This window comes from Cyprinus carpio, chromosome B19 (genome assembly GCF_018340385.1).
Source record: "Cyprinus carpio isolate SPL01 chromosome B19, ASM1834038v1, whole genome shotgun sequence".
In the NCBI taxonomy this organism is placed as follows: Eukaryota; Metazoa; Chordata; class Actinopteri; order Cypriniformes; family Cyprinidae; genus Cyprinus; species Cyprinus carpio.
Window position 1 is genome coordinate 26036955 of NC_056615.1, and position 27675 is coordinate 26064629.

The 27675-nt window shown below is 36.1% G+C and overlaps 3 protein-coding genes across 4 annotated transcripts in view; 1 reads left to right on the top strand and 2 right to left on the bottom strand.

Annotated features, from left to right (window-relative positions):
* Positions 1-14332, bottom strand: part of trpn1 (transient receptor potential cation channel, subfamily N, member 1) — a 38544-nt gene extending 24212 nt beyond the window's left edge. The window contains 7 exon segments of the mRNA XM_042746004.1: positions 191-289; positions 2770-2874; positions 5396-5509; positions 5925-6020; positions 12307-12408; positions 13676-14015; positions 14143-14332. Of these exon segments, the coding sequence (XP_042601938.1) occupies positions 191-289; positions 2770-2874; positions 5396-5509; positions 5925-6020; positions 12307-12408; positions 13676-13813 (654 nt within the window). The 5' untranslated portion in view covers positions 13814-14015; positions 14143-14332.
* Positions 14333-15679: 1347 nt separating this feature from the next.
* On the top strand, positions 15680-18807 carry oxsm (3-oxoacyl-ACP synthase, mitochondrial). The gene is made up of 2 exons (XM_042745355.1): positions 15680-16689; positions 18230-18807. The coding sequence occupies exons 1-2, from the start codon at positions 15689-15691 to the stop codon at positions 18651-18653; spliced, it is 1425 nt and encodes a 474-aa protein (XP_042601289.1). The 5' UTR covers positions 15680-15688; the 3' UTR covers positions 18654-18807.
* A 1624-nt stretch (positions 18808-20431) lies between these two features.
* LOC109081639 (E3 ubiquitin-protein ligase TRIM21-like) overlaps positions 20432-27675 on the bottom strand; it is an 8277-nt gene continuing 1033 nt past the window's right edge. Inside the window, exons 1-6 of one of the 2 annotated variants that reach the window (XM_042745165.1) lie at positions 24643-25195; positions 24247-24333; positions 23424-23657; positions 23204-23342; positions 22507-22542; positions 20432-21374 (exon numbers count right to left, since the gene is read on the bottom strand). In XM_042745165.1, coding sequence (XP_042601099.1) covers positions 20827-21374; positions 22507-22542; positions 23204-23342; positions 23424-23657; positions 24247-24333; positions 24643-25194 — 1596 coding nt within the window. In that variant the 5' untranslated portion in view covers position 25195 and the 3' untranslated portion in view covers positions 20432-20826. Of the gene's footprint in view, positions 21375-22506; positions 22543-23203; positions 23343-23423; positions 23658-24246; positions 24334-24642; positions 25197-27675 lie in introns of those variants that run through there. The other variant, XM_019096614.2, reaches the window with a different exon arrangement.

Below are 27675 nucleotides of genomic sequence, written 5' to 3' on the forward strand. Positions count from 1 at the left end.
AACGGTCACAAAACCATCTCCGAAAGCCTTGATGTTCAACCGGTTTGGTAAAATCATCTGTCCATCAATCAAAGGTCAACGGCCAACAGGACACATACTCATAGAACCGGACAAATCAACAACAGAGAAGCCCTTTGAGCATGTCTTTGCTTGTTGTTTGTGTGTGTGTGTTTGAGAGAAAGATTCTTACATTCTGAGAATCCGGATTCGCCCCAAAATCCACCAGGACTTTGGCCATCTCAACATCTTTCTGTCTGCAGCAGATGTGAAGTGCCGTGTCGCCATTCGCCTGGAAACACAACTCAACTATCAGAATGCAAACCAGATACATCATGCTGAGATGCAAATTTGGGTCATATGGTTTAAATTCATGGTGAGATGAAGATTTTGTGTATATATTGTTTTTGATTTTGGGTTTGATGCAGGGTTATAATCATCAACTAATCTAAAAAAATAACCATAAATAAAGGTTAAAGGAAACTCATTATGCCTCTTTTCAGAATATGTAATGTAAGTATCTGGTGTCCCCAGAATGTGTCTGTGAAGTTTCAGCTCAAAATACCCACAGATCAATTATTAATCATTTTGAAAATGTCTGTTTTGAGTGGAAACAGAAACGCTGTATCTTTAAATGCAAATGAGCTGCTTGTCCCCATCCCCTTTTCCAAAAAAGGCCTGTGCCTTTACAGCTCATACCTCACATACTCTGACAAAAAACATTTGCTTGGTTTTAATTATCATGTCTATCGCACTGAAATCAGGCGTTATAAACCATATTAGTTTAAGCTTCAGACGTCTGTCACACGGCATGTGAGTACTAAACTAAGTTATCTTTCATGTCTTATTGCGCTTAAACTGTCAAATACACACAAGTTTATGTTAAAAACACACGAGTTACAAAAACAGTTGGTTATGTCTGTGAAGGTAAACAGCTGGGAAAGAAATCACGTTTATATCAGAACTGTGTGGAAGCAGTGTAATATACAGTAAATAAATCAATAAATCCACTGCTCTCTTGTCTCCTCTGAGGCTGGGACTCTAAATAGTGTTCTGTGCTCGTCAGTGCAGCCAAAGACAGAATAGTTAGCATGCTTTGCTTGAACTTTCGCCATGGCGTTAGAACTGGAACACCTATGTTCCTTGCAAAAACACAATGGCGGCGCCATGGGTGGAAATGTGCAGATCAAGTGTGGGTAATATTATAATAAGGTCCTCTTTCTATGTCACGGGGAGAGTGAAATCTAAGCGGCTCGTTTTTTAACAAGTTTGCTTATCAAAACAAAGTTACTGGGTTGTCTTTTTTCACATTTTGTGGGTTGGCAGATGCACGAGGACCCAATTATAGCACTTAAACACGGGAAAAGTCAGATTTTCATTATATGTCACTTTTGACTGAAATAAAATAAAACATAAAATAAATTAAATCAGATTTTACTTCAGCTAGTTGCCAAGACAATATTTCTCATTTTTGTTTAACCTGAGGCACTAAAAAAAATAATATTAAATAAACTAAGGCCCAGTTTCATAAACAGGGCTTAGCTTAAGCCAGGACTAGGCCTCAGTTAAATTAAGATATTTAAGCAACTTTTACAAAAATGCCTTAGAAGAAAGCATTACAGGTGTACATCTTTAACACAGAACAATGACACTGACAAATTTTAAGATATGTCAGAGCAAGATATTTTCAGTTGAGACAGCTCATACATGCATTTTAGTCTGGGACTAGTTTAAGATTTGTCTGTGAAACCGGGGGTAAATGTGATTAGTTTAAGATTTTTCTGTTAATACGGTGTTAAGTTTTATGTGATTAAGATATATATATATATATATATATATATATATATATATATATATAATATATATATATATATCTATATATATATATATTATATATATATATATATATATATATATATATATATATATATATAAAACAGAATTAATTAAAATTAACAATTAACAAAAACTCTAATAGTATATTTGTGACACTAAAATAACACTGGTTTGACGTTCCGGGTCAAAGGCAAATGAGGATGTCCAACATCTTTTAAAATCTAGTTAAAAAACACAAGCCAAATTTTTTTAAATGCAATTTTTGTATTCAAGTTGGTTTTACCTGTTTGTTTGTTTTTCAGCAAAAAAAAAAAAAAATGTCAAAATGTTAAAATGTCAAGTAGCTTCCTGGATATTTGAGTTATCAAACTGACTTTGATTTGATGAACAAAAGGTTTTTCAAAAATAATAATAATATGCTAAAACAACATCATCTCACTGCTTATTTCTAAGGAATAAAATAAAAGATTAGTATTTCAAGAAATAGAATTTACACTTGAGCCATTTTTCATATGAGCTGCATTTGAAAGTATTTTTGAACAGCTTAATACAGTAGATCTAGACAAAGAAAAGTGAACTGACCTATTTAAGAACTAGGGAGCTTTCTTTTTGAGTAAGAGATGAGTGCTAAATTTCCATTGATGACACTTAAAACCAACTAAATCAACAACTGTGGTAAAACTCAAACTGAAAGTGAACCATTGCAGTTTTATGATCAGAGTTTCCTATTCAGAACTTTTTTATTTGATTAATCCTAAATTACAGTACATTATGCTAAAACTGAGAACATGTTTGTTGACTTCACAAATGGCATTTGAAAAAATATTAAAGGGTGTTTTGCATTTCGGCTTCTTATTTAACTTAAATAACAACAAAATAACTTGATTCGATTGTTTGAATGCAATCTTCATGTTTTAAAGGTCATGGGACACTTACTGCCTTCATGGCTCTGAGCTGTGACTCGGATTGGCCGGAGAGGAGTTCCCGAACAATCACAACATTCCCAGCTTCGACAGCAAGCAGCAGTGGAAGACAGCCATCCTAGAAAGAGAGGAAAATGGTAGGGAACATTTGATCTCTTAGTGAAGAACATCTACTTCTCAGCTGTATCCAACAATTACAATCATATGACAACACTACATAATCTGGCCTTTGTAGTAAATATCATGGTTTTAATTAACTAATTGTAATTTTTACATGTAGTCATTTAGTAGCTTTTACTAAATTTACATGCTTTTATCTAGGGCTGCCCCCTAATAGTCAACTAATCCTTAGTTGACCAGAAGAAGTTTGGTCGACCAAAATTTTATTAGTCACCTAATCGCAGAGAAAAAAAAAATCCACAGGCAAAGTCGCACAGTCCTTAACAGACAGGTCGTTAACAGCTAGTCTTTGGTAATACAGTAATTGGCCAGGACATCCAAACGCTCGCCTCTCATTCATCAACCTCAAATATGGTTTATCATCTGAAATATGTAAGTATTTGCAACTTTACATGGCCGCTCAATCTAATGTTAATCAAGAGAAATGTGCGCTATTGAAGTGTCTGTGTGGAGTGTGGAAGCTGAACAGTAGCGCGCTCACTTGCTCTTGAAATACTCATTTTTGAGCCATACAGATAAAAGTAATACAGATTTTTGGCCATACAGATAAAAGTAATAAATCTATCGAATCTGTAAAGACACTCACAATTCCCCACTTTAGTGAAATAATGAAAGCAAACAGGATGCGCTTTCTGCCGTCTCTGTGAACTTGGGCGCTAAACTCTGTGTATATCTTTGCCTTACAGACATAAAAAAAAAAAAAAAAAACTTTGCGAAGAACAAGTCAGTGCTGCCAACTTCATCTCTGAAGCTGAAAATAAAGAAAACACTAGTTTATCAAATTATTAAAATGTTAATGCAGTCTCCTTACAGTTTTTCCCCGACACATTCATAATCATTACTTCTGCTGGTGCGCTGTAGCAAGCTTTATACGTGTACTTGAGCGCTTATTAGGCTATGTAGGCAATTAAAGGCTCATTATAATGATTTAAATGGTTCATTAATAAACGTGTGATTAGTCGACTAATGCTTCAAATGGACGACTACTAGTCGACCAGAAAAATCCTTAGTCAAGGGCAACCCTACTTTTATCCAAAGCGACTTACAAATGAGGACAATAGATGCAGTCAAATTCAACTAAAGAGCAATAATATGCAAGTGCTGTGACAAGTCCCGGATAGTCTAATGGAGTGCAATTTTTTTTTTTATAATAAGTAGATAAACTAGAAAAAGGATAGAAAACAAGTGTCAGAGGGTCAACTTGTATTTTTTTTTTAGAAACAAAAAGAAAACAAGTAGATAGAATAGAAAAATATTAAAGTGCTAGTGTTAGAGGGTTAAGTTTTTTATTAAAATTAAACAAGCAGATGGAATAGAAATAGAACTGAGCATGCTAGTGTTAGAGGGATTTTTTAATAAATTACTAAAAATCTATGAGATAGAACAGAAATACAATAGAGAGTGCTTTTGTTAGCATTAAGTTTTTTAATATAAAGTAAATTAATAGAAAGAATAGAAATAAAAGAGAGTGCTATTCTTAGTCAATTTTTTAATAATTAAAAAGAAAACTAGCAGATAGAATTGAATTATAATAGATTGATTAGATTATAATAGATTGATTATAATAGATGCTATTTTTAGAGTGTCAAGTTTTTTATTAAATAAAAAAACCAAGCAGATAGAATAGATACAGAATTTGGAGTTCAAGTGTTAGAGGGTCAAGATACTGTAATAAATAAAAAGAAAAAAACAAGTAGATAGAATAGAAATATAATAAAGAGTGCTAGTGTTGGAGGGTCAAGTGTAGATGGAAGAGATGTGTTTTAGGAGTTTGTTGAAGATGGCTAAAGATTGAGTCGGGCAGGTCATTCCACCAGGAGGGAACAATTAAGGTGAATGTTATTTTGTGCTTCTTTGCGATGGCACTTTAAAGCGCTGTTCACTAGCAGCCATATCACCCTACAGCCCAAGACTGGTTGCCCACTGAAGCTAAGCAAGGGTTGAGCCTGGTCAGTACCTGGATGGGAGACCTCCTGGGAAAACTAGGTTGCTGCTGGAAGAGGTGTTAGTGAGGCCAGCAGGGGGTGCTCAACCTGTGGTCTGTGTGGGTCCTAACGCCCCAGTGTAGTGATGGGGACACTGTACTGACAAAAAGCACCGTCTTTCAGATGAGACGTTAAACTGAGGTCCTGACTCTCTGTGGTCATTAAAAATCCCAGAATGTCTTTCGGGAAAGAGTACGGGTGTTACCCCGGCATCCTGGCCAAATTTGCCCATTGGCCTCTGACCATCATGGCCACCTAACCATCCCCATATCTGCTGATTGGCTTCATCACTCTGTCTCCTCTCCACCAATAAGCTGGTGTGTGGTGGCCGTTCTGGCGCAATATGGCTGCTGTCGCATCTTCCAGGTGGATGCTGCACACTGGTGGTTATTATTATTACTTGCAGAACGCAAGCTTCTGGAGGGTACATTTTCTCATATAATTAATCAATAAGCGTGATCAATGCTTTTGTACCTTGTCTGGTATAAGACGAGCATCTTTGCTGCTGAACTTGAGCAGAGTCTGCACGACTCCAAGTCCTCCGGTCGGTCGAGAAACTGCATAGTGCAGGGGCAACTGATCATTGGGCTAAACATGAATGGGAATTCAATAAAATCAATGTGAGAATTCATGTGTTTTTGGACATTTTAATACCGAACTATTCTTTGACATACATGGAGTACAATATTAACTTCATGAGGTTTACACACAAAATGCATTCAGAGGTCAATCAATAATCACATTAAAAGACTGTTCTACTGTTATATAATGTATATATATATATTAAAAATGTGCAACAGTACGAAATGTGTGATTAAAGGTATGAAACAGACGTTTGATTTTAGTTAAATGTTTAATGCAATTAAATAATCCATGCATGTAAACATTAAACTATTAGGACATTTGTACCAATTTGTTTGGTCTTTTACCCCTCAAAGAAACACACATTTCAATATTAGCTGAATATGACTGTGTGAAAATAAAAGTGAACTGAACATCTCACCCCTGCTGGTAAATTGGGATCAGTTTTTCTGGCCAGTAGTTTGACGATATCTTCTTTGGAGTGAGCTGCAGCGATGTGTAACGCTGATCTGCCATCCTGATCAATAAAAACAACATAAAAATGAACTAATTCCTGCAAAAAATACATAACATATCATTAAAACACAAGAGTGTAAAATATTTTATTGCAAGTAGTCATTAGTTGTATTCTGTGCGCAAAATGTCTGTCAGTATGTATCCCTTTTAAAGGTACTTCTATTTTTCTTAGGTTTAATATACATTTTAATACAAAAAAGGTATAATTTACGTCTAATATACACTACCGGTCAAATATATGGGACCGGTAAGATAAAAAAAATAATAATAATAATTATGTTTTTTTTGGGAGTCTCCATTTTAAACTTTTTTTCCCCACACAGATATGAAGCATCACAACTATTTTCAACATTGATAATAATAAGAAATGTATCTTGAGCAGCAAATCAGCATATTAAAATGATTACTGAAGGATCATGTGACACTGAAGACTGGTGTAATGATGCTGACAATTCAGATGTGCATTACAGGAATAAATTACATTTTACAATATATTCACACAAATATATATTTTTTTTTTACATAAAAAAAAAAACTCTTAATTTTCATTGTATTTTTTATTAAACAAATGCCGCCTTGGTGAGCAGAACAGGCTTTCAAAAAACATTTAAAAAAAAAACTTGCCAATCCCAAACTTTTGACCTGCAGTGTATATCTTTCTAAAGTTATGACTGTTTGAGAGTTCTGAGAATATAGAGAAAAATAAAGAGAAAATCAAATGCAATGATACATTGCAGTGATCACCTCTGATACTGACTTCAAAGTGTAAATGCTGTAATAATGTCATGGATGACGTTTTGTCCCGTGCCCTGTTGACCTCATTGTCTGTTTCCAAAGGAGTTTGTGTCTCAGACTGTGAAGGGGAAGACTATAATGCTTGAAGAGGTTATCCAAGGACAGTTTCATGGCAGAAACTTTGAGTCACTGACACGAATTGACTCCAACGCTTCAGTGAATCGCCTTTACACACATGTGCAGCTGGACAGACATTCCAACTGGATCGCCAAGAGTTACCGAATGACCACAGATCTCGTAAGTTTGTGAGCAAAGGGGAAAAGGACGCAAGCAGTCACCACTTCATAAAAAAAGCACAAAATACCAGACTACAACTGAACAGATAGTTTGTACCCACATCACCACAGTTCAGCATTAATGTTGATTCTCTGAAACAGGCGGTTGGTGACTTCACATTTATTGTAAGTCATTTTTGGTACTGGAAATATCTGTGCCATCCTGTCAAAAGAGAAATGTTAACTAGGTCTGCAATTTCAGCCGTTTACAGTAGGGAACATGCTAATGCTACTGTAACTTTATAGTGTGGTGAACCACAAAGAAACCAATAGAAACACAACCGTTAGCACTATTAGGACTATCATTGTTCTGAAACATTGTATCAAAAACATCACCAAAATTCCAGAAATTTTCAGGAGAGTTTGCATGGTAACTGAACTGTGGCAGGAAATAGTTTGGGCCTAGAAACACAGAAAGAACAAAAAAAACGCTGATATAATTGTATTATTTTAATTAATATTTAAGAAATTTGAAATCATTTGAAAATTGATTTAAAAAAATTAATTTGTAAAATAAACATACTTATACTTTAGATGACAAAGAATTTTTCACAAATATATAAATATTTAATAATAAAAAAAAATTAAGAAGGATCTAAACACTGTAACCAACAGAGCAGTATTCTGGGAAGTTTGTGTACATTTGGAATCATATTTTTCCGAATAAAGCCAAGGAAACACTCATTTTACATACAGCACACAGTGAAAATAACATGAATATGGCAGTGGGCAAATGCATAAAGTGCAGCATAATTTGAAATCACAAATTTAATGTCAAAAACATTCCATTCGCATAGACCTAAAGTCAAGCAGAGAACACGCGATCATGCAGGTCACATGCACACTTCACAAGATCTCTCAACTGTATAAGACTAAGATTGCAAGGTTTGTGATATCAAATGTTCATTATCCATTCAAAGATTTGTTTAAATGATATAAATGCATATTTGCTGAATGCTGACGGCAAACGAGAAAGCATTAAAATGTTTGCCTTTTTTTGTCACTCCTACTGGCCACTTTGGCAGGTTGAATTTAATATACATTAACAGAGCTCTACATTAAAGGGGTCATATGACGTCGCTAAAATGTAGATTATTTTGTGTATTCAGTGTAATGCAATGTGCTGTTTAAGGTTAAAAAAAACACATTATTTTCCACAATGTACATTATTGTTGCTCCTTTAAGCCCCGCCTTTTTTGAAACGCATAGATTTTTACAAAGCTCTTTGTACCACTTCTTTTCAATATATTACAATTGAAAACAGCTATTTGAATTGGTAATATTACTACTTTTACTGTTTTGTTGAGCCTCATGTGTGCTTCACACAAGTACTTGCTGTCTGCAACAAGTAGAGTGTTTCAAATCAATTGAGCTTCCAATTCAGTTGATGATGACTTAGAAGGCAGCTGCCTATGTAGACAGTAAGGAGGTTCACTAGGTTTTAGAACACAGCCTGTGACTGATCTTTGTGTCCTAGCAACTAGTTTCATTAGTCGATGCCAAACTTGCAGAAACTAGGACAATTATGTCAAAGGGAACATGTATAAAGACGTAATTTGGAGAATATTGCTTTAATAATGTACCTCATACTTTCCTTGACGTCCAAATGCAGACAGTAACGAATCTCTTTTGTTCACTAATCTTCCCTGATTTAAACCACAGCGTGCCAAAGACACCGGATCCCAGCTCTCCGCACCTAAAAAAGGCTATGCGCGCTTCTCCAAACCCCTAAACGTCATGAACACACGGTAAAGAGCATTCCAGACACGTCCAAAGATGGATGGAAGATATTACGCAGAGGAATTTTTTAGTGAATCACTTCTAGTCCCAGTGAGGTTTCCACTACTAAACTTCTGCACATTTTGAACCAACTGGTTTTGATAGATAACTGGCAAGCGACTGAAAGATCCCGCATCCCATGAGTTATTGATTCAAGCATCGTTCTCCACACAGTGTCCAAAACTAGTATTTACATCAGCAGAAATGTATACGTAATTCAATACACGCGATGGGAAACAGGAGCTGGGCTGAATCCAGACCTCACGGGTTTTAGAGAACCTCGAGTACAGACAAACAACTCATCATAACTCATTTCCACTCGTCCCCTGAAACAAAAGTGATGGACGGCGAAAAGTACCAGTGAGCTACGAAACAAAACAACATAAAATTAAAATGCAGCTCAGGAAAGTGCCAAAAAACAAAACCAAAAAAACACACTGAATGGAAACAACATTTCAGCCAAAAGACACTATGAAAACATCTAGAAATCACTCACTATTCACCCACGACATTCTAGAAACTTTACACAGAAATAAATACATTTCAATAATTTATTAAAATTTAAAGAACATTTAAACATTTAAAAATTTATTTATTATTGACCCACATGGTAAAATAGTTTTTTTTACTTTCCTTTTTTTTTATTTGTAAATATTAGAAATAAGATTACTGAAATACATTTTACAAGTAAATACTATTTAATTTTTTATATTTTAAAATTTCTTTTAATTCAATAATAATAAAATTATTAATACTTTTTTTTTAAAGATATGTCACACAATTTTGTCCATGTTTTAATTTAACAGTTATCCTCTTTTATGCAGCATTTTGTTTGCAAAAAAATTACATAATTGCTATTTGCATCTGATTTCATTTTAAGATGAATAAAATCAGTTTTGGACAAATTTATACCTAAAAATAAATTATACGCAGTACTTTTTTCTAAGTTGTAACTTATTACGGCAATACACTTAGCAAGGAAACCTCAGTCTTTCTACTTCAAAATTTCACATTTAATTCAATACGTTACTTACCGTTTCTTTGTAATTATTTATGAAATTTACTAGCAATTTCTAAATGAAAAAAGTTTAAAGTAAATCTTACACCACATATTCTTTATTGCGTGTTCCTTTTGGATATGCAGAAATATAGCTTGTAAAAGTCACCACAGATGAGGACCAACAAGTAAAAACACCCAACAAGAATTAAACTAACCACAGTCCAACCATGAGAAAAAGTTCTCACTGTGACACTCACAGTCACAACATACTGCATTACTTCACAGACTCAGGTTTATCATCACAAAGACAGACACTTCTTCAATTACATTTTCTTCTGAGCTGAAACGTTCTTATCTTAATAGGAAATGAGATGTATTTAAATGATACCAATTGTTTCTCCTAGACAGCAATGAAATTCAATTTGAGAACAAATGGAAACTTTGCTTCAGCTCTAGAAAGACTTTTCAGGGAAAAAAAATCCCTACACGTCTCAAACTGAGATCTCAGTCGACCTTAAACATTTCTCATCATATTTTTCCAAGACCAAATGATCTGAGCTGCAATCCACGTTTGTTTTTAAACTAACAGTATAGCTTTTGCTTATAATAAGATTGGGATTGGAAAATTTTAAAGAAGTTTATTCTGCTCAAGGCAGTATTTATTTGTTCAAAAATATAGTAAAAACAGTAAATATTGTGAAATATTATTATAATTTAAAATAGTTGTTTTCTGAGTGAATATACAGTAAAATGTAATTTATTCCTGTGATCAAAGCTGAATTTTCAGCATCATTACTCCAGTCTTCAGTGTCACACGATCTTCAGAAATCAGTATAATATGCTAAATTCGCTGCTCAAGAAACATTTCTGATTATTATCATGCTGAAAACAGTTGTGCTGCTTCATATTTTTGTGGAAACTGTTATAAATGATCTTGTTCAGGATTCTTTGATGAATAGAAAGTTCAAAAGAACAGCATTTATTTGAAATAGAAATCGTTTGTGACATTATAAATGTCTTTAATGTCACTTTTGATCAATTTAATGTGTCTGTGCAGAATAGCAGCATTAATTTCTCTACATATACACTCACATACATGAAAAAGCTGATGTTTTTGGAAGAGCAGCACATGTTGAACAGGCGGACAGATTTGCTGTAAAACGCTCTCGCCCACTCACTCTAACACAAATGTCCTATTCCAAGTTTCGTCACCTCTTTATTTTTCCTGTCAGATTCAGCCTGATGCTCACAGTTGATCCGAGCTGCACTTTTAAACACCCACAGAGTGACATTTACTCATGAGGTGTCCACTGAGCTGTAAAACTCAGATATTGACACCTACATACTGTAGTACAGCTAAAACATTACACACTTTATGTGTCAGATTCCATGACCGCATAAAAAAAAAAATTAATTGTGATTTGAGCAAACACCTAAAATGAGGAAAAGCAATAGTTCCCCCAAAAATGTGGAACTGCTGAAAATGTCCTCATCCTCAGGTCATGAGTTTTTTTCTTCATCAGATTTGGAGAAATGAAGCATTACATCACTTGCTCAGCAATGGATCCTCTGCAGTGAATGGGTGCCGTCAGAATGAGAGTCCAAACAGCTGATAAAAACATCACAATATTTCACACAAATCCAGTTTAACGTATTAACATCTTGTGAAGTGAAAAGCTACATGTTTGTAAGAAACAAATCCAGCAAGATGTTTTTAACTTCAAACCGTTGTCTCCAGCTAAAACAGTCCATAATAACACTTCCTCCAGTGAAAAGTCCATCTCCTGTTGACTCTTACATCAAAATCCATCCATATATTTGTTTAGAACCGTTTTGTACTGTTTTCACTTGTAAACAGCACTTGATCTGTGCATATTTCTCTCCTGATTCAAAGACGTTTTCTTTTTTTCTTCTTTTTACCGGAAGAAGCATCATTATGAATATAGGACTCGTATTTTAACTGGAAGCAACTGGATTAGTTTTTTAACAAACATGCAGCTTTTTGCTTCACAAGACATTAACTGATGGACTGGAGTGGTGTGGATTACTGTGATGTTTTTATCAGCTGTTTGGACTCTCATTCTGACGGCACCCATTCACTTCAGAGGTGAGCAAGTGATACAATGCTACATTTCTCCAAATCTCTTTAGATTTAGAAACAAACTCATGTACATTTTGGACGGCCTGAGAGTGAGTACAACTTCAGCTAATTTTCTTTCTTGGGTGAACTTTTCACACAGCAAACACCCTAGCAGCTTCGCTTCAGAAAATCTAGTGTTATTTAATAACTTCAAAACCACTGAACCGTTTCCATTAAAAGCTTAATTGCCTTCTTCTAATGAACAACATCTGCGTTGAGCGGCGTGGTCTGGTTTTGTCTCATAGGAGTGGGAGTTATTTAAGTTAAGACATGATTCCAGATGATGGGAAACTCCTACCTTTGTTTTGTCATTTGGATTGACCCCCAGTTCCAGCAATCTTTCAAGGATAGATAGACGGCTGTCTCGCACCGCGATCATCAGGAGGCTCAATCCAGACTCCTGCGGGAGGACAAGGGAACATAGTCAATATTTCACTGTGGAGAGAAATGATTCAGTACCGCGCTTATATTCACAGCTGAAGTGTTTGGATTACACAAGAGGGAAATCAATATAAATGTTGAACAGCTTGAACATACAAATACAAAAAATATTCTTCAAGGTTTTTTTTTTAATACAGCATCTTGAACACTGCATAAGCAGATTAAGCACACAGCTGTACTGATTTTGGGAACCTTTTTGTTTTGCTAAAACACATTACACAGATCCATTTTTTGTGAGAAGTTATCTGAACGTCTGTATTAATAATATTAATATTTTTTTAGTACAAGTATTTTATTATTTTTTTTAAAATGGTATATAATTACAGCAGTTTCATAATACACACCAGTTATGGTAAACATATCGGTTTGCTTTATAAAACAGCAAACACCAGAAAATTAAATATGCAACACATACATACACATACATACAATAAATGTCTATTGATTGAAGAAATTAATAAAAATAATAAATAAATAAGTAAATAAATTAAATTAAAAGACTTAAAATGCAATTAGACTAATTAAAACATTCAATAAATTACTAAACATTTGTGTGTATGCATTTATAAACACAATAAATGCTTATGAATTGAATATGTTTTAATTAGTTTAATTTTACAGTAATTATATATGATGTATTCAATATATTTTAATAATTCAAAATTAATAATAACACTTTTAGTCTAGTTTAATATTAATACTAGACTAATATATACACTAAGTCAAATGTATTAGATAAATGATAAACATTTCATTAATACACATTTTTATTAATACACACACATGTACACGTTATTAATTTAATATATTTCAATTAATCTAGTTTAATTTTATTCACACAGTAAATATTTACTAAAATAACACAATTTTAAATTACTTTTTTATTCTTCTATATTTATTTTTTTTACTCCAAGTGTAACATTAGTTCGTAATACTGCACTTTATATTAATATATATTCTATAATACAGTCATAATATATATATATATATATATATATATATATATATATATATATATATATATATATATATATACACACACACACACACACACACACACAAATATAAATGTATGTTTAAAAGGAGAGTTCAGTTATGACTATATATATATATATATATATATATATATATATATATATATATATATATATATTTTTTTTTTTTTTTTTTTTCTTATAACTGAACTCTCCTTTTAAACATGCAGTAAAAGTAAAAGTGCATCTCACCTCGTCGGTGTGGAAGATCTCCGGATCTCCCTTCTCCAGCGTCTTGAGTTTCTGTTCCAGTGCCGTCCATTCTCCCCTGAGGGCCAGAGGCATCAGGCGCTGAGGGGTCCCGGACACACAAGAGCTTTCTGACATCATACAAGACCACAAAACAAGCTCACGGGAACCGAACCGGACGCGTCTGTCAGCACCATAACAAAAGCGCGTTCATCAGAAGACAACGCGCAGACAGATCCGCTGCAGGTGCGGGTCTAACGGTTCCTCCCTCTTGGTAGGAGGTATAAAGCGAACATTCCTCCGTTAAAGTTTGCTAACTCCGCCTTCAGTTCCTCCTGTTACCCTGGATTCAACAAAAAAGACCATTGAAACAAGCCCATAGAAAAGAGACAGAACAGTAAGCGCCCAAGCTGCAGAAAACAGCCATTCAGCTCGACTTTAGTGCTGCTGTTGTCCTTTAACTAACTTACCTCAGAATCGACATCAACATTTTAAAGCTAAAATACAATTAGTTAACCTCTATTTAGGGGTAAAATCAGGTCCATCTGCATGTAAATGTGTTTTCGCGTGACCACATAACGTTTATTTAATCTAGCATTGTAAATTTAACTAAATAAATATAAGGCATTTTAGACAAGTAACGTTAACCCCGCGCTCGGTTTTAACTGACGCCGCGCTCGCGAGCGGCTCCACGTGACCAATCAGAGCTCGCGCACGTTTTTAGTTCATACCAGAGCCGTTAAATATTTTTCAACGGCTCTGGTTCATACTAACTATATGAAGAAATTAATATATATTTATTTCTTTTTATTCGGCAACCGCTTCTCAAAACGCAAAAATCTACGCAAACCCAGTGAGTAAATGTATCTCGAGTCAGTTTTATAATTACGTTGTTAACGCTCTTGTCTCTTTAAAAGTGTTGTCGCAAAATGTTAGCGCACATAATAAGTACTACAAATGAATAAAAAATGGTACGTACTAACATTTAATTTAATAGTACATTTTTTGCATTTCCTCAACCTGTTATTAATAATAATATTTATATATTTCATAATATAGATAATCTAATAAAATACATTATTATTACTATTATTATGAGTCAAATAGAAATATGAATCGCGATTTCTGATCCATCAAACGAGGACTTTTAACACTAAATCTGGAGACTTGTATTCTAGAAATCACCATGAACCGGAAGTCAGCCGCTGTGTCTGTCTCTGGTCTGTTTACTTTTGCCTCTGCTGAATCCACGTGAACGCAAGTGCGTATTTGCTGAATGTGATTTTATGTTTGTGAGTTTTTTATTTTATTGAATTGTTATTTTTTGTTCTGTTTTTTAGTTTTTTTAGTGGATTGTTTTTTGTTAATTAGTTATTTTATTGATAGTTGTGGTTAGCCAGTATGTCATTTTTATTATATCTAAACATATTTACGTTAAGTATTTTAAATACATAAAATGTTATGTATATAAAATGTTTAACTATATATAAATAAAGTTTAAAATAGGCTTAGATTTGATCATTTTATCTATTTAATGTTTATTCTGTTCTACCATAATCATTTTTATATAACTATTTGACGTGCTTAAATCTATACATTTACAACGTTAATACATTAAAATTCTCATTTTTGATCAATTCTTCATGTTGCAACATAACATTTAGAGATTTGTTGAAGTTTTGGATTCAATTTTAGTCTTCTAGATATTATTTGGTTGTAACAGAGGACTTGAATCCACTCCACTGCACATTATATGTTTATATTTGCCATATCTAATATTCTGCTTTATGATAGATGAGAGATATTATTATACGATAGCATGTCAGATTGGCTTTTGTATATATAATATGTATGTATTTAATAGAAATAGAAATATATGTTGGTTCAAATGTTATTTTGAAGCAAATATATAAAGAAACATGAGAAAAAAAGTGAATAATAGAAACATAATCATGATGTTTTACTATGATATGGGTCATGAAATTGACCTGCAGTTTTTTTTTCAGTGAAGGTCTGATGTGGCCTCGGTCTTCTCAGCACAGGTTGGTCACAATGTCTCTGAGATGCTGTCAGAAGATGTTACTGAGACTCTGTGGTGGCTCTCTGTCCACTGTGAAGAGCTGCATGTGTTTGAGACGCTACACTAGAGCAGCTCAGAGTCACAGGAGGGTGGTGATCACCGGCATCGGACTCGTCTCTCCCCTCGGGACAGGAAGTGCTCTGCCCTGGCAGCGTCTGATTGGTGGAGAAAGCGGTTTGGTTGCTCTGGACCCAGAGGAGTATAAGACGGTGCCGTGTAAGGTGGCGGCCCGTGTGCCGAGAGGAGATAAACATGGAGATTTCAATGAAGAGGCGTTTGTGTCCAGAGGAGAGATCAACAGCATGTCTCCAGCCACGGTGATGGCCGTGAGTGCCGCTCAATTGGCTCTTGAGGATTGCGGGTGGTTTCCCAGAAGCCCTGAGGAGCAGCTGATCACCGGTGTGGCGGTCGGGATGGGTATGGTGTCTCTGGAGGAGATCGCTCGGACGGCCTCGGCCTTTCAGACACGCGGCTACAGCAAAGTCAGCCCGTTTTTTGTCCCCCGTATCCTGGTCAACATGGCCGCAGGACACATAAGCATCAAACACAAACTCAAGGGTCCCAGTCACGCCGTGTCCACCGCATGCACCACGGGAGCTCACGCTGTCGGCGACGCCGCTCGTTTCATCGCTCACGGTGACGCCGAGGTGATGCTTGCCGGCGGGACGGAGGCCTGCGTCAGTCCGCTGTCCATCGCCGGGTTCGCTCGCGCTCGGGCCCTCAGCACCAACTGGAACCAGGAGCCCAGACTCGCCTCGCGCCCGTTTCATCCAGACAGAGAGGGGTTTGTGATGGGAGAAGGGGCGGCCGTGCTGGTTTTAGAGGAGTACGGACATGCAAGAGGTGCGCGGGTGTACGCTGAGGTGCTGGGATATGGGCTCTCTGGAGACGCCAGCCACATCACGGCTCCAACCGCAGATGGAGACGGAGCCTTTCGGTAAAACTGTTTTACCCAATAGCATAGAAAATAAACACTAGACTATTTAGATTGTATAACGAAGATGGAGGAGTTGTATTTAGCTTTATCTGAGGACAGACAGAGTTATTAACTAAAACTAGAATCATAAAAATACATTTTCATTACTTGAAATAAAACAAATGGTAACTGATATCAAATATAAAAAACTTTAACTTATTTTGTTTCATAGCTTCAGTTGAAGTACTAAAATAACTAAGACTGAATAAACTAAAACCACTAAATAAAAATTAATAAATACTGTATAGACAGATTTAGATAAAAAAATTAATAAAATGCCAAAAACTAAAAATTACTAAAAAATGTACTAAAATTAAAGCAAAAAGAGAAAATGTAAACATTAAATCTAATTCAGTATTTTAAGAAAAATTATAATTGGGTATCAATGATGCTAAACTTACACCGAGGACAGACAATAAAGAACATGAAAAAAAAGAGTTAAAAGAGGTACTTTGTTTGTTTTTGAAAAAACGTACTGTGCTAGATAATTCATCGTTAAAAATGTTAAAACCACCAAATCTTCTATTACTTTTAATTTTCATTAATATTTACTAATATATATAAAACCATAAAATTAAGTATATATTAAAAGAAATGTATTTAAATTAAATGAGTGATGTCCAGCTTCACCTTGGAAATAAAAAAATCCAGTATTATAGAATAGTTTATCAAAAGATAAAAAACTGGTCAAATACTTAAAAAGTTAAAGAGATACAGAATAAAATGTCATACAGCCCTTACGTACACTTATTAGTATACAAATAAACAAATTATTGTAACCTTTTTGTAAGACTTTTTTTTTATTATTGCAACATAACAGAAATCATATATAACATTATTTGGTAGCAGGCATTACAAAAGAATATTAAACAGAAAAGAAAAAACAAAAACAGTACAAATATAAGATAAGTTCGTTGAGGTTGGTTAGACTTTTGATATTCTTTTTGATATTATGAAGTTATTTGTGTTTTTTTTGATTAGAAATAAAATATTTTCAAATTTGTTATTACATTTAATTTTATTTTATAATATGTGACCCTGGACCACAAAACCAGTCTTAAGTGTCGATTTTTGGAAATTGAGATTTATACATCATCTGAAAGCTGAATAAATAAGCTTTCCATCGATGTATGGTGAATCTGAGGGTGAAAAAAAATCTAAATATTGAGAAAATCGCCTTTGAAGTTGTCCACATGAATTCTTACCTATGCATATTACTAATCAAAAATTAAGTTCTGATATATATATACAGTAGGAAATTTACAAAATATCTTCATGGAACATGTTCTTTACTTAATATCCTAATGATTTTTGGCTTAAAATAAAAATCTATAATTTTGACCCATACAGTTTTTTATTTTTTTTTTGGCTATTGCTACAAATATACCCCAGTGACTTAAGACTGCTTTTGTGCTCCAGGATCACATATACTTAATTTGGGGTTTTTATTATGTAGGCAGTGATGATGTTTGTATGCAGGGATCAGCTCAGTCTAAGCTAGAATTTTGCTTTTGTTTTTAATGTGCTTGTGTTATTATTTCATTTATGCTGGAGTGTCTCCTTCAGACGTGACGTATGTCAATGCTCACGCCACCTCCACGCCGCTCGGAGACGCTGCAGAGAACGCCGCCATTAAGAGGCTGTTTGAGCAGCATGCGTACTCACTGGCCGTGTCCTCCACTAAAGGTGCGAGCGGTCATCTGCTGGGAGCCGCCGGAGCGCTGGAGGCCGCCTTCACTGCCCTCGCCTGTCACCACGGCATCCTGCCACCAACACTCAACCTGGACCGCACCGAGCCAGAGTTTGACCTGAACTATGTGCCCTGCACAGCGCAGACCTGGAGCTCCAGCGGACGCAGAGTCGCTCTCACCAACTCTTTCGGCTTCGGGGGAACAAACGCCTCTCTGTGTCTCGCGAGCTTGTGATCACTGTAATGCAGCATGCGCTGCTGGTTCATCTGGTCAGAGGAGAACTGGCCCCCGACTGAGCCTGGATTCTCCCAAGGTTTTTCTCCATTCTGTCACCGATGGAGTTTTGGTTCCTTGCCGCTGTCGCCTCTGGCTTGATTAGTTGGGGACACTTCATTTCCAGCGATATCGTTGACTTTATTGCAAATTATTGCATAGATACTATTTAAACTGAACTACTGTAAGCTGCATGATGACATCACTGAATTCAATGATGAACTGCCTTTAACTGAAAATTGAGTCTTTACTATTGGCTATTTCCTATTTGATACTGTAAAGTTGCTTTGACACAATCTGTATTGTTAAAAGCACTATATAAATAAAGGTGACGACTTGACTTGACTAGATATACAATTTTTCAGTAGGGAGAAGCTTAATGGTTGTTGTACAAATAAACTCTGGTACAGACGGCTTAAAGGGATCATATGATGTTGCTAAAAAGAACATTATTTTGTGTATTTGGTGTAATGAAATGTGTTTATGCGGTTTAAGGTAAAAAAATCACATTATTTTCCACATACTGTACATTATTGTTTCTCCTCTATGCCCCGCCTTCTGAAACGTGTCGATTTTCACAAGGCTCATCGCTCTGAAAAGCGAGGTGTGCTGTGATTGGCCAGCTATCTAGTGCGTTGTGATTGGCTGAATGCCTCAAGCGTGTGACGGAAATGTTACGCCTCTTAACATATTGTGATGCCTTGTCCGGCCAGAGCTATGAGACATATACATAAAACCCGTTATAAACATAATATAAACATGATTTCTAGTCGTCTCTTCTTTTGGAAGGCCAAACAAAGTAGTTTCACTTTCTCAACAGCGTCACACACCGCGGTCTTGAATGAGCAGAGACGGGGGACTTGAGGCAGATTCTACGAAGGAGCGTACCTTGGTCTTGCAGCAACCACATGTGACGACCCCGGGCTGGACGCCGCTTCGTCCACGGTGAAAGCCGATTCGGCGATCCACAGTGCAAAGTTGATGTATTTCCTCAGCGACCAGCACAGATCAGCTCCAGGCATGACAAAGCGGATATCGTCCTCTTTTGGAAAGCCAAACAAAGTAGTTCCGCTTTCACAGTGAAACACACAGCGTCTATACAAAATGGTGGAAATACTACAACCAGAATAAAAAGTACGCCTTCTTTCTTTGTGTGAAGATCTGTGCGCCGTTATGCAAATCTTCCCACATACTGACGTAGATATGTGGGGGTGTGTTAGAACGAGACGTTTCAGGGGGGCGTGAATGAGTCTCAACTTTTATTAAGAATATCTCTTTGGATTTGAGACTTTAGTCTTTGCAGCTTTACAGATCTTCTTTATTCATCAAGAGCTTGTAACACTCCAAAGAGAAAGGAAAAATTTAAACCACATCATATGACCCCTTTAAAGCCTGTAGTATGTTTGAAAGCAACATACAATAAATTAAATATCATTCTGCCATTATGTGTGTATGTTAACTTAACTCAATACAGTAAGCAAATATTTCATTATTGTAAAAATGTACTGTGCCATGGAAATAAGCTATTGTGACTTTTGGCACAGAGCATGTTAATAATGTCAGTTTTGGTTTTGTAACACAAAACAAAGTCAACAAATCCATTCGTAGAAATGAGTATGTCTTTATTCAGATGACGTAATTATTTTAAGGTAAACCATGTAGCTGCACAATTTTACATCCAATTTCACCTTGACATTTAATCAAAATATATATATATATATATATATATATATATATATATATATATATATATATATATAAAGAACATGTTTTTTACCTTTAAATGGATAGTTCACCCAAAAATTCTGTCATTAATTACTCACTCTCAAGTCCAAGAGCTCTCAAACCCTCTATAGACAGCAATGTAACTGCAATGTTCCCAGGCCCACAAACATAGTCAGGATAATTGTTAAATAGTCCACTGGGAGAAATATCACCGATTGTCACATATTTTCGCTGATCTCCAGGTATCCATGTCTGAACCAGATGACATCTCATGATTGCTATGAAAAATAATGCTCAGAAGAACATTTCACTCGAGCTAAATGCTGCATCACCAAAGCATTTAAGTGCCCACAACTGGCCATTTTCAGCTGGCTAAAAATGCTTTGACACACAGCCCGAGAGTGTAAATTCATTGACTGTAATTGACAGGTGTGATGATCAGGGGGGCTGAGTTTCTACCATTAAAGATCAACGATGGACTAAAATATGGATAGAGTTTGCCAGTGAAAGACTGACTAGTAAAAGAGTAGATAAGAGAGCTGGACTCCACATCATAAAAGGAGACCAGTCCCTTCTCATAATCCACAAACACACCAATCCGCTGCGGCCTCACTCTTAGAGACAGAGGGACGGAGGGACTAGAGAGAGCTTCATACTGATTCTTATTTCTCAGCCACACGGTCCAGAATCCATCCTCAGGACTCAGTGCGATCTTTCCCTTCCTTTTAACAGATTCTCTGGCCACTCCTAAATCCCATGCAGTCTTCCCCTTCACCTGCACCTCATAATAAAACTTCCCTGAGGAGAATCCCTCCTCTGCCAAGACAGTTGCACAGTGAGTAAATCTCTTTGGGCTATATGGGAGCTTTTGTTTACTGTCTCCACATCTCACTTGTTTTCCATCATAAGACAGGATGAGATCAGGATGAGCTGTATCAGGATCCAGAGTCACATCCACTGAGAAAACAAAGAATATGCATTACAACTTTACTGTAGACAGATTTTGAGATTATGTTTATGACAGGTTAAAGTGCCCCTATTATGCCTTTTCAGATATTACCTGTTTGTGAATGTAAAAGGTCTGCAAAGTTTCAAAAATCAAAGTGCACAATAAATAGAGTTCTTGTCTATCAAAAGAAAGAACCGATTCTGAACTGCCAAAATGAGTCGTCAGTAAATAAAGTCTTACTTCCTGCACAAAGCTACGTAAGTTTGAAACAGATCTCCATACCCTGTTGAAAAAAACAGCATATGCTGGTAAAATATGTTTTGAAGCATGCCTGCTGGTTTGAGCTGGTTTAAGCTGGTCCTTAGCTGGTCATGTGCTGGTCCTAAGCTTGTCCTGAGCAGGAGTTAGTTGCTTAGGACCAGCACATGACCAGCTAAGGTCCAGCTTAAACCAGCTCATGACCAGCAGCCATGCTTCAAAACATACCTAACCAGCATATGCTGTTTTTTTCAACAGGGTAATGCCAGCATGTGGTCTTCATTGGCTGCCCATGAACATCTTCTACTTTGACCTTCAAATACATGTCGACACTGTTTTCTGGGTGTGAAAGCAAATCTATTTTGCATGCACTTCCAGAGGATGAGGACTCGAATCAATAAAACCACCATCATCATTACTGTTTGTATCACTGTGTTTATGCATGCTGAGGAAGCATCAGAAGCTGAAATTCAGTTATGGTAATTGGCGTTTTGTTTCTGACACGTGCTATAAGCACTAGACCAATCACAACAGACCGGATCGTCTGACTAATCAGAGCAGAATAGGCTCAAGGAAATGAAGAGTTTAGAGACACCGGATGCTTGAACAAATCATTTCAGACACTGTGAGAAAAGTGCTGATGCTGCAATGTATATTATGAGAAAATAAAAAAAGTGTTTTTTGGCCTTGGTTGGATGTAGACCTATTGTATGGGATTTCCAAAACAAAATTAGGAACCTTTAAAATAGCACAGTAGGGGCATTTTAATATTTGATTCAGTTTTTAATCAGACTCTAGTACAAAAATAAAGTTGTATTGAAATGTACAAATAAAATAAAGCTGTATGAATGTAAAATAAGCGTAGAGCAGACATCACTGTACCTGCATACTGCTGCATCCACTTCAGCTCTGTAGAGACTAATGACAATAAAACATTGTGAGATCTTTGAGGACTTTTATGTATGAACATAAAGACAGACAAATTGAAAAACAATCAAAGCCCAGCCCAGCCCAGCCCAGCTACTGTTTGAGATGCAGGCTTGAAATTTCACACACACACACACACACACATACACATACACACACACACACACACACACGCGCGCACACACACACGTATGCACGCACGCACGTATGCACGCACGCACGCATGCGCACACACACACACACACGCATGCGCACACACACACACACACACACACCCACACGTATGCACGCACGCACGCATGCGCGCACGCACGCACACACACACACACACACACACACGTCTTGATGTCCATCAGTTTGATTGTCTGGTAAAATATTTACATTTCTGAGCTGCTAAGATGGATCTGCACACCACTGTTCATAGATACTCTTAGAAAATGTATTCACAACACGTTGAAAGGTCAAACAATTACAGAGTGAATATAAAATGATTGTTTCTGTTCTCTAGTTTCTCCTCCATGCATGGTTTCTGAAATGAATAGGTATTAACAATGGCTGATAATGAGCCACAAACACGTTCACATACTTGCATTTCAGCTCAAACCTGATTCATTCTATATTAATGACATTAAATTTTGATAAATATATGTACCGGTCTGTGTGAGTTTCTCGTCTATAGTGTCCTGCAGTTGAGTCAGAGCTCTCCTCAGAGTCTCCAGACTCTCACGGGTCTCCACACTGATCTCAGGCCAGTTCCTGGTGTTTCTAGGGCTGCACAGGGACGAGTAAATCTACAGCAGGAGAGAGGAGAAACCCTTCAGCATGAGGAGTGTCCTACTGCATTATCATTGATCAGAGAGATGCTGACTGACCTGCAGGAGGTGGAGGTGATCTTCAGTGTGTGAGAGCTGCTCCAGCTCACTGCTTTTCAACTTTAGCTCACTGATCTCCTGCTCCAGCTTTTCAATGAGCTCTTCCTCCTGCTTCCCTGCTGCTTTCTGCTGCTCGTCCACCGTCTCCAGCAGTTCAGTCTGACATCTCTCAATGGAGCGGATAAGATCAGTGAAGAACTCAACACGAGCTGCTTTCTCCATCTCTGTGTTTCTCTGGAGAACCGGGTCAATTAACAAAGAATTTGTGGTGTTTGCTAAGGCAAGAATTAGTGTTACCATTGCTCATTTGTTAATTTTAGGGGAATTTATAATTTGCTCAAAGAAAGTATTAAACTCAAATCATGCAATATTTTGGATTGCCATCATTGGGGAACATATATTCACGATTAACTAGTAAACTCCTAATTACGGCGTATTGATAGGAACCAGTTGTGAGGTATTGGGTAAGGTTAAGGAAGCTAGAATATGGTACGGCAGAAAGAGTGACTGTGAAATCCCCAGACTGCTGGAATGATACAAAAAGTGAAAACAAATATCAGTACTGCTGGACTGTATATCAGGACTCTTGGACAACTGGAACTACATTTACATTTAGACATTTTGCAGACGCTTTTATCCAAAGCGACTTACAATTGGGGGATTGGGATACTGGATCAAAAAAGTTAATCAAAGTTGTCTTAAGACAAGAATGCATTTTGGTTTTAGGTTTTAGGACAACTTTGATGAAAGGTTTTGACCCACTTCAAATGTTGACTAGTGTAAATACTGTATATTAAACTGAATTAAATTATTTTAAACTCACTTTTCTGACTTCTGCTGAGTGTTTGATGTCTTGAATCTTCTTGATTCTGTCCTGGATCATCTGCTGTCCTTCATTATGAATCTTCATCTATAGACAGAGACCAACACAGACACATTTATAACAGACATTTAAGGTGATGATATTTTTTGAGCAATGTTGTTTGGACAGTGTTGCCGTCAACAGCAACAAATTTCTATCTGGATACTTTAGAACGGTTGTGGGCTCTGTGTCTCACCTGGTTGCCTAGCAACATTGCTCAAAAAGTTGCCCTATGTATCATCACCTTTACTGTTTTCTGAGGAAACTTATGTTCACAAAATGTTTTAGAAGATCAAATAAAAATCTGATTCCTCATGATATGAACTATTTAATAGCAGTTTTGTTAAAATCTTCTACCTTCTGCTCTTCACTCTCCTTTTCTAGAGGAACGGTGCTGTGGTTCTTGTGGTCTGTCAGAGCACACATGGGACACACACATGTCCGATCATCTCTACAGAACAGCTCCAGAGGCCTCTCATGTTTCTGGCATATATATTCCTCCAGATTACTCACAGGATTCATCAGTTTGTGTTTCTTTAAACCTGCCACTTTTAAATGAGGCTCCAGGTGAGTTTCACAGTAAGAGCTCTGACACACCAGACACGACTTCAGGGCTTTCAGCTTTCTCTCCTCACAGAAGTCACACAGAATTTCATTTTTTTCCTCAGGACTTTTCTTTTTATAGTGATCAGCAACCTCTCGGAGTGTGATATTAATCTTGAGATCAGGTCTTTGGCTGAATGTTTCTTTACAGTAAGGACAGCTGCAGGTCTGGCTGTTGTCCCAGTGCTTATTCAGACAGGTCTTGCAGAAGTTATGTCCACATGGAGTCGTGACTGGATCAGTGAACACGTCCAGACATATAGAGCACTGAAGCTCCTCAGTCAGTGGACCACTGGAGGATGACATTGCTGGAAAGATAAATGATGAACATTAATGATTCATATTCCTGAACAGCTGAAGTTAAATACTTTACATACACCTCCCAAGTTTATTTCAGTAAAATCTTACAGTACCTCAAAAGTCTGATTTTTACAATTTGATGCAAATATGGTTGGCAATAATGAGATAATTCACCCTAAAATGTAAATTCTGTCATCGTATACTTACCCTTATGTCATTACAAACCCATAAGACTTTAGTTCATCTTAAAAACGCACATATTTTTAAGGAAATCTGAGAGATTTCTGTCCCTCCATTGAAAGTCTGATGATTCATAATTTTCGTAAAGAGATCAAAAAATAAATCCATATGAATCCAGCGGTTTAATTAGATTCTTATGAAGAGACAATTGCTTTATATGATGCACAGATGTAATTTAGGCATTCACTTTTCATTTAAATCTGTTTATGAATGTTTTAAAGTGTCAGAGTTTTAAGTAAATAGACTTTCAATGGAATAAAAAAGAATCTTAATTTTTGGTTGAACTAACAGCAAATTTCAAATAGCTCAGTATCATTAATTACAAATACTTAAATAATTAATTAAATAATGTATGTCTTGCATATCGCTCTACACTGAATTTACTGATTTTCACTTTTTCCAACATAAAATCACACCATGACTCTTTAGTCAATATTCATAATACTGTACAGGACTTTTCATATCATACACACTGATATGGAAAAAAAAAACTGTAAAGTAGTAAAATCCCTAGTAAACTAAAGAAGGTGCGTAGCCTATATCTGATATGCTTAAACTTGGTTCTGTTCAGATTATTCTAGTCTGACATAAACCCTACTAAACCAAACCACTTCCATTAGAAACCTGTTCGGGACAATCTCTCATATTTCTATCACTTCCCTTATGAAAAAGAAGTTTATTTAAGTGTGCTATTAGTATACTTCTTTTAAACTAAAAAATAGGAAAGTATGCTTTTAGTTTACTTTTTATATACTTCTCAGAAATGGGCTTTATGTACTTCTCAGAAATATACTTAAAATGGCATTTAAGTATACTATACTTGATACTTACAAAAAGTCTAAATATATTTTAACTATACTTGTGCTCCTAGAATCAGTGTTTTCATTGTTACACGGTAGAGGGCGCTAGTATACATCATCTATACAGAAGTGAAGAAAAAAAAGAAACAGCAGATACTAACACATGTAATCTAACACCATCATCTGACATGAAACAGCCTCAAAACTGTAACGTTAAATGTCCACCGATGAAGAGATAATAATTACAGTCAAGTTTTGGGGTGTTGATCGACTCCATATACGTTTTGATCAGCATTTTGTTCAAAATGTTATTTATTTATTTATTTATTTATTAGTGTTTAAAAAAAGAATGCATGAAGCTAGAATAAAATGCTTTTGTTTACAAGCAGATACCCTGTTCTTTCTTTGGATGTTTTGTATGTTCAGATATTCATATAACAAAATATATACAAATTAAAACCTGAATAGGGACATAGTTGTATACTTAAAGTATGATATAAAGTTCACTTAAAGAACTTATGAGTATACTTGCAGTATAAAACCACTAAACTAGTAGTTTACTGAGACTATACTTCAAAGTGTACAAAGTATTTAATTAGTAAACTATCAGTATACCTATAAGTTCACTTTTAGTATAACTGCGGTACAAACTACAAAAATAGAGGTAAACTAGTTGTGTACTGAAAGTTTGCTACTGTTATACTTAAAAATATACTTTTATATTCTAGAAAGTGGGCCAAATTAGTCCCAAGGAGTATTGAAACGGAACACTTACAAGTATACTACTAGTACACTGATAGTACCTCCAGGATTTCGCGATCACTGAATTTATCGCAAAATCAAGCAAACTCCGCGATTTTCGCAAAAGATAGCACATTTTCACAATTGCCACAAATTTTCTGCAGAATTTGGGCTTAGAAGCGTCCCGTGACGTCACCGCAATGCGCGTTCAGTCAAAGAAAGGCCTCGCGTTCTCATCATGACTGATTTACAAGAGCTACTGATAAACAAACCGAAAGCGGAACGAATCCGCGCTACAAGTTCGGGCTGCGCAGACGTTTATCTGATCTCGATCACGCGACACCGATATACACAGCGCTGGGAGATAATAGTGTGAACAAAGCAGTCGAATTCACCATCTCTGTGAAAGCTTGTGAGAAGCATTCAAGTTCAGCGAAGAATTCTGTCAAAGCTGATATCAGAACAAACGCCACTGATGTGGAAACCAGGAAAAACATTGTTCAATAAACACAAAATCTCCACCATTTACCATGGGTTTAACAGTAAAACTACAGGGACATCTTGTGTTAGAAATGCTCTAATGTTTTCGAGTGATTTTAAATGCTCACAACTTTTCCCAGCACTTCAGTGCTTTACCGAATTTGAAAGTTATTTTTAATGTGACGATACTTGTTCATCCTTAATAGGTTTCCCCCATGTATAAAAC

Bases quoted from the DNA above. Each gene is read 5' to 3' on its own strand.
- oxsm (XM_042745355.1), top strand. From the start codon at position 15,689: ATGTGGCCTCGGTCTTCTCAGCACAGGTTGGTCACAATGTCTCTGAGA. The intron at 16,690-18,229 runs GTAAAACTGTTT...AGTCTAAGCTAG, and splicing joins GATGGAGACGGAGCCTTTCG to AATTTTGCTTTTGTTTTTAA.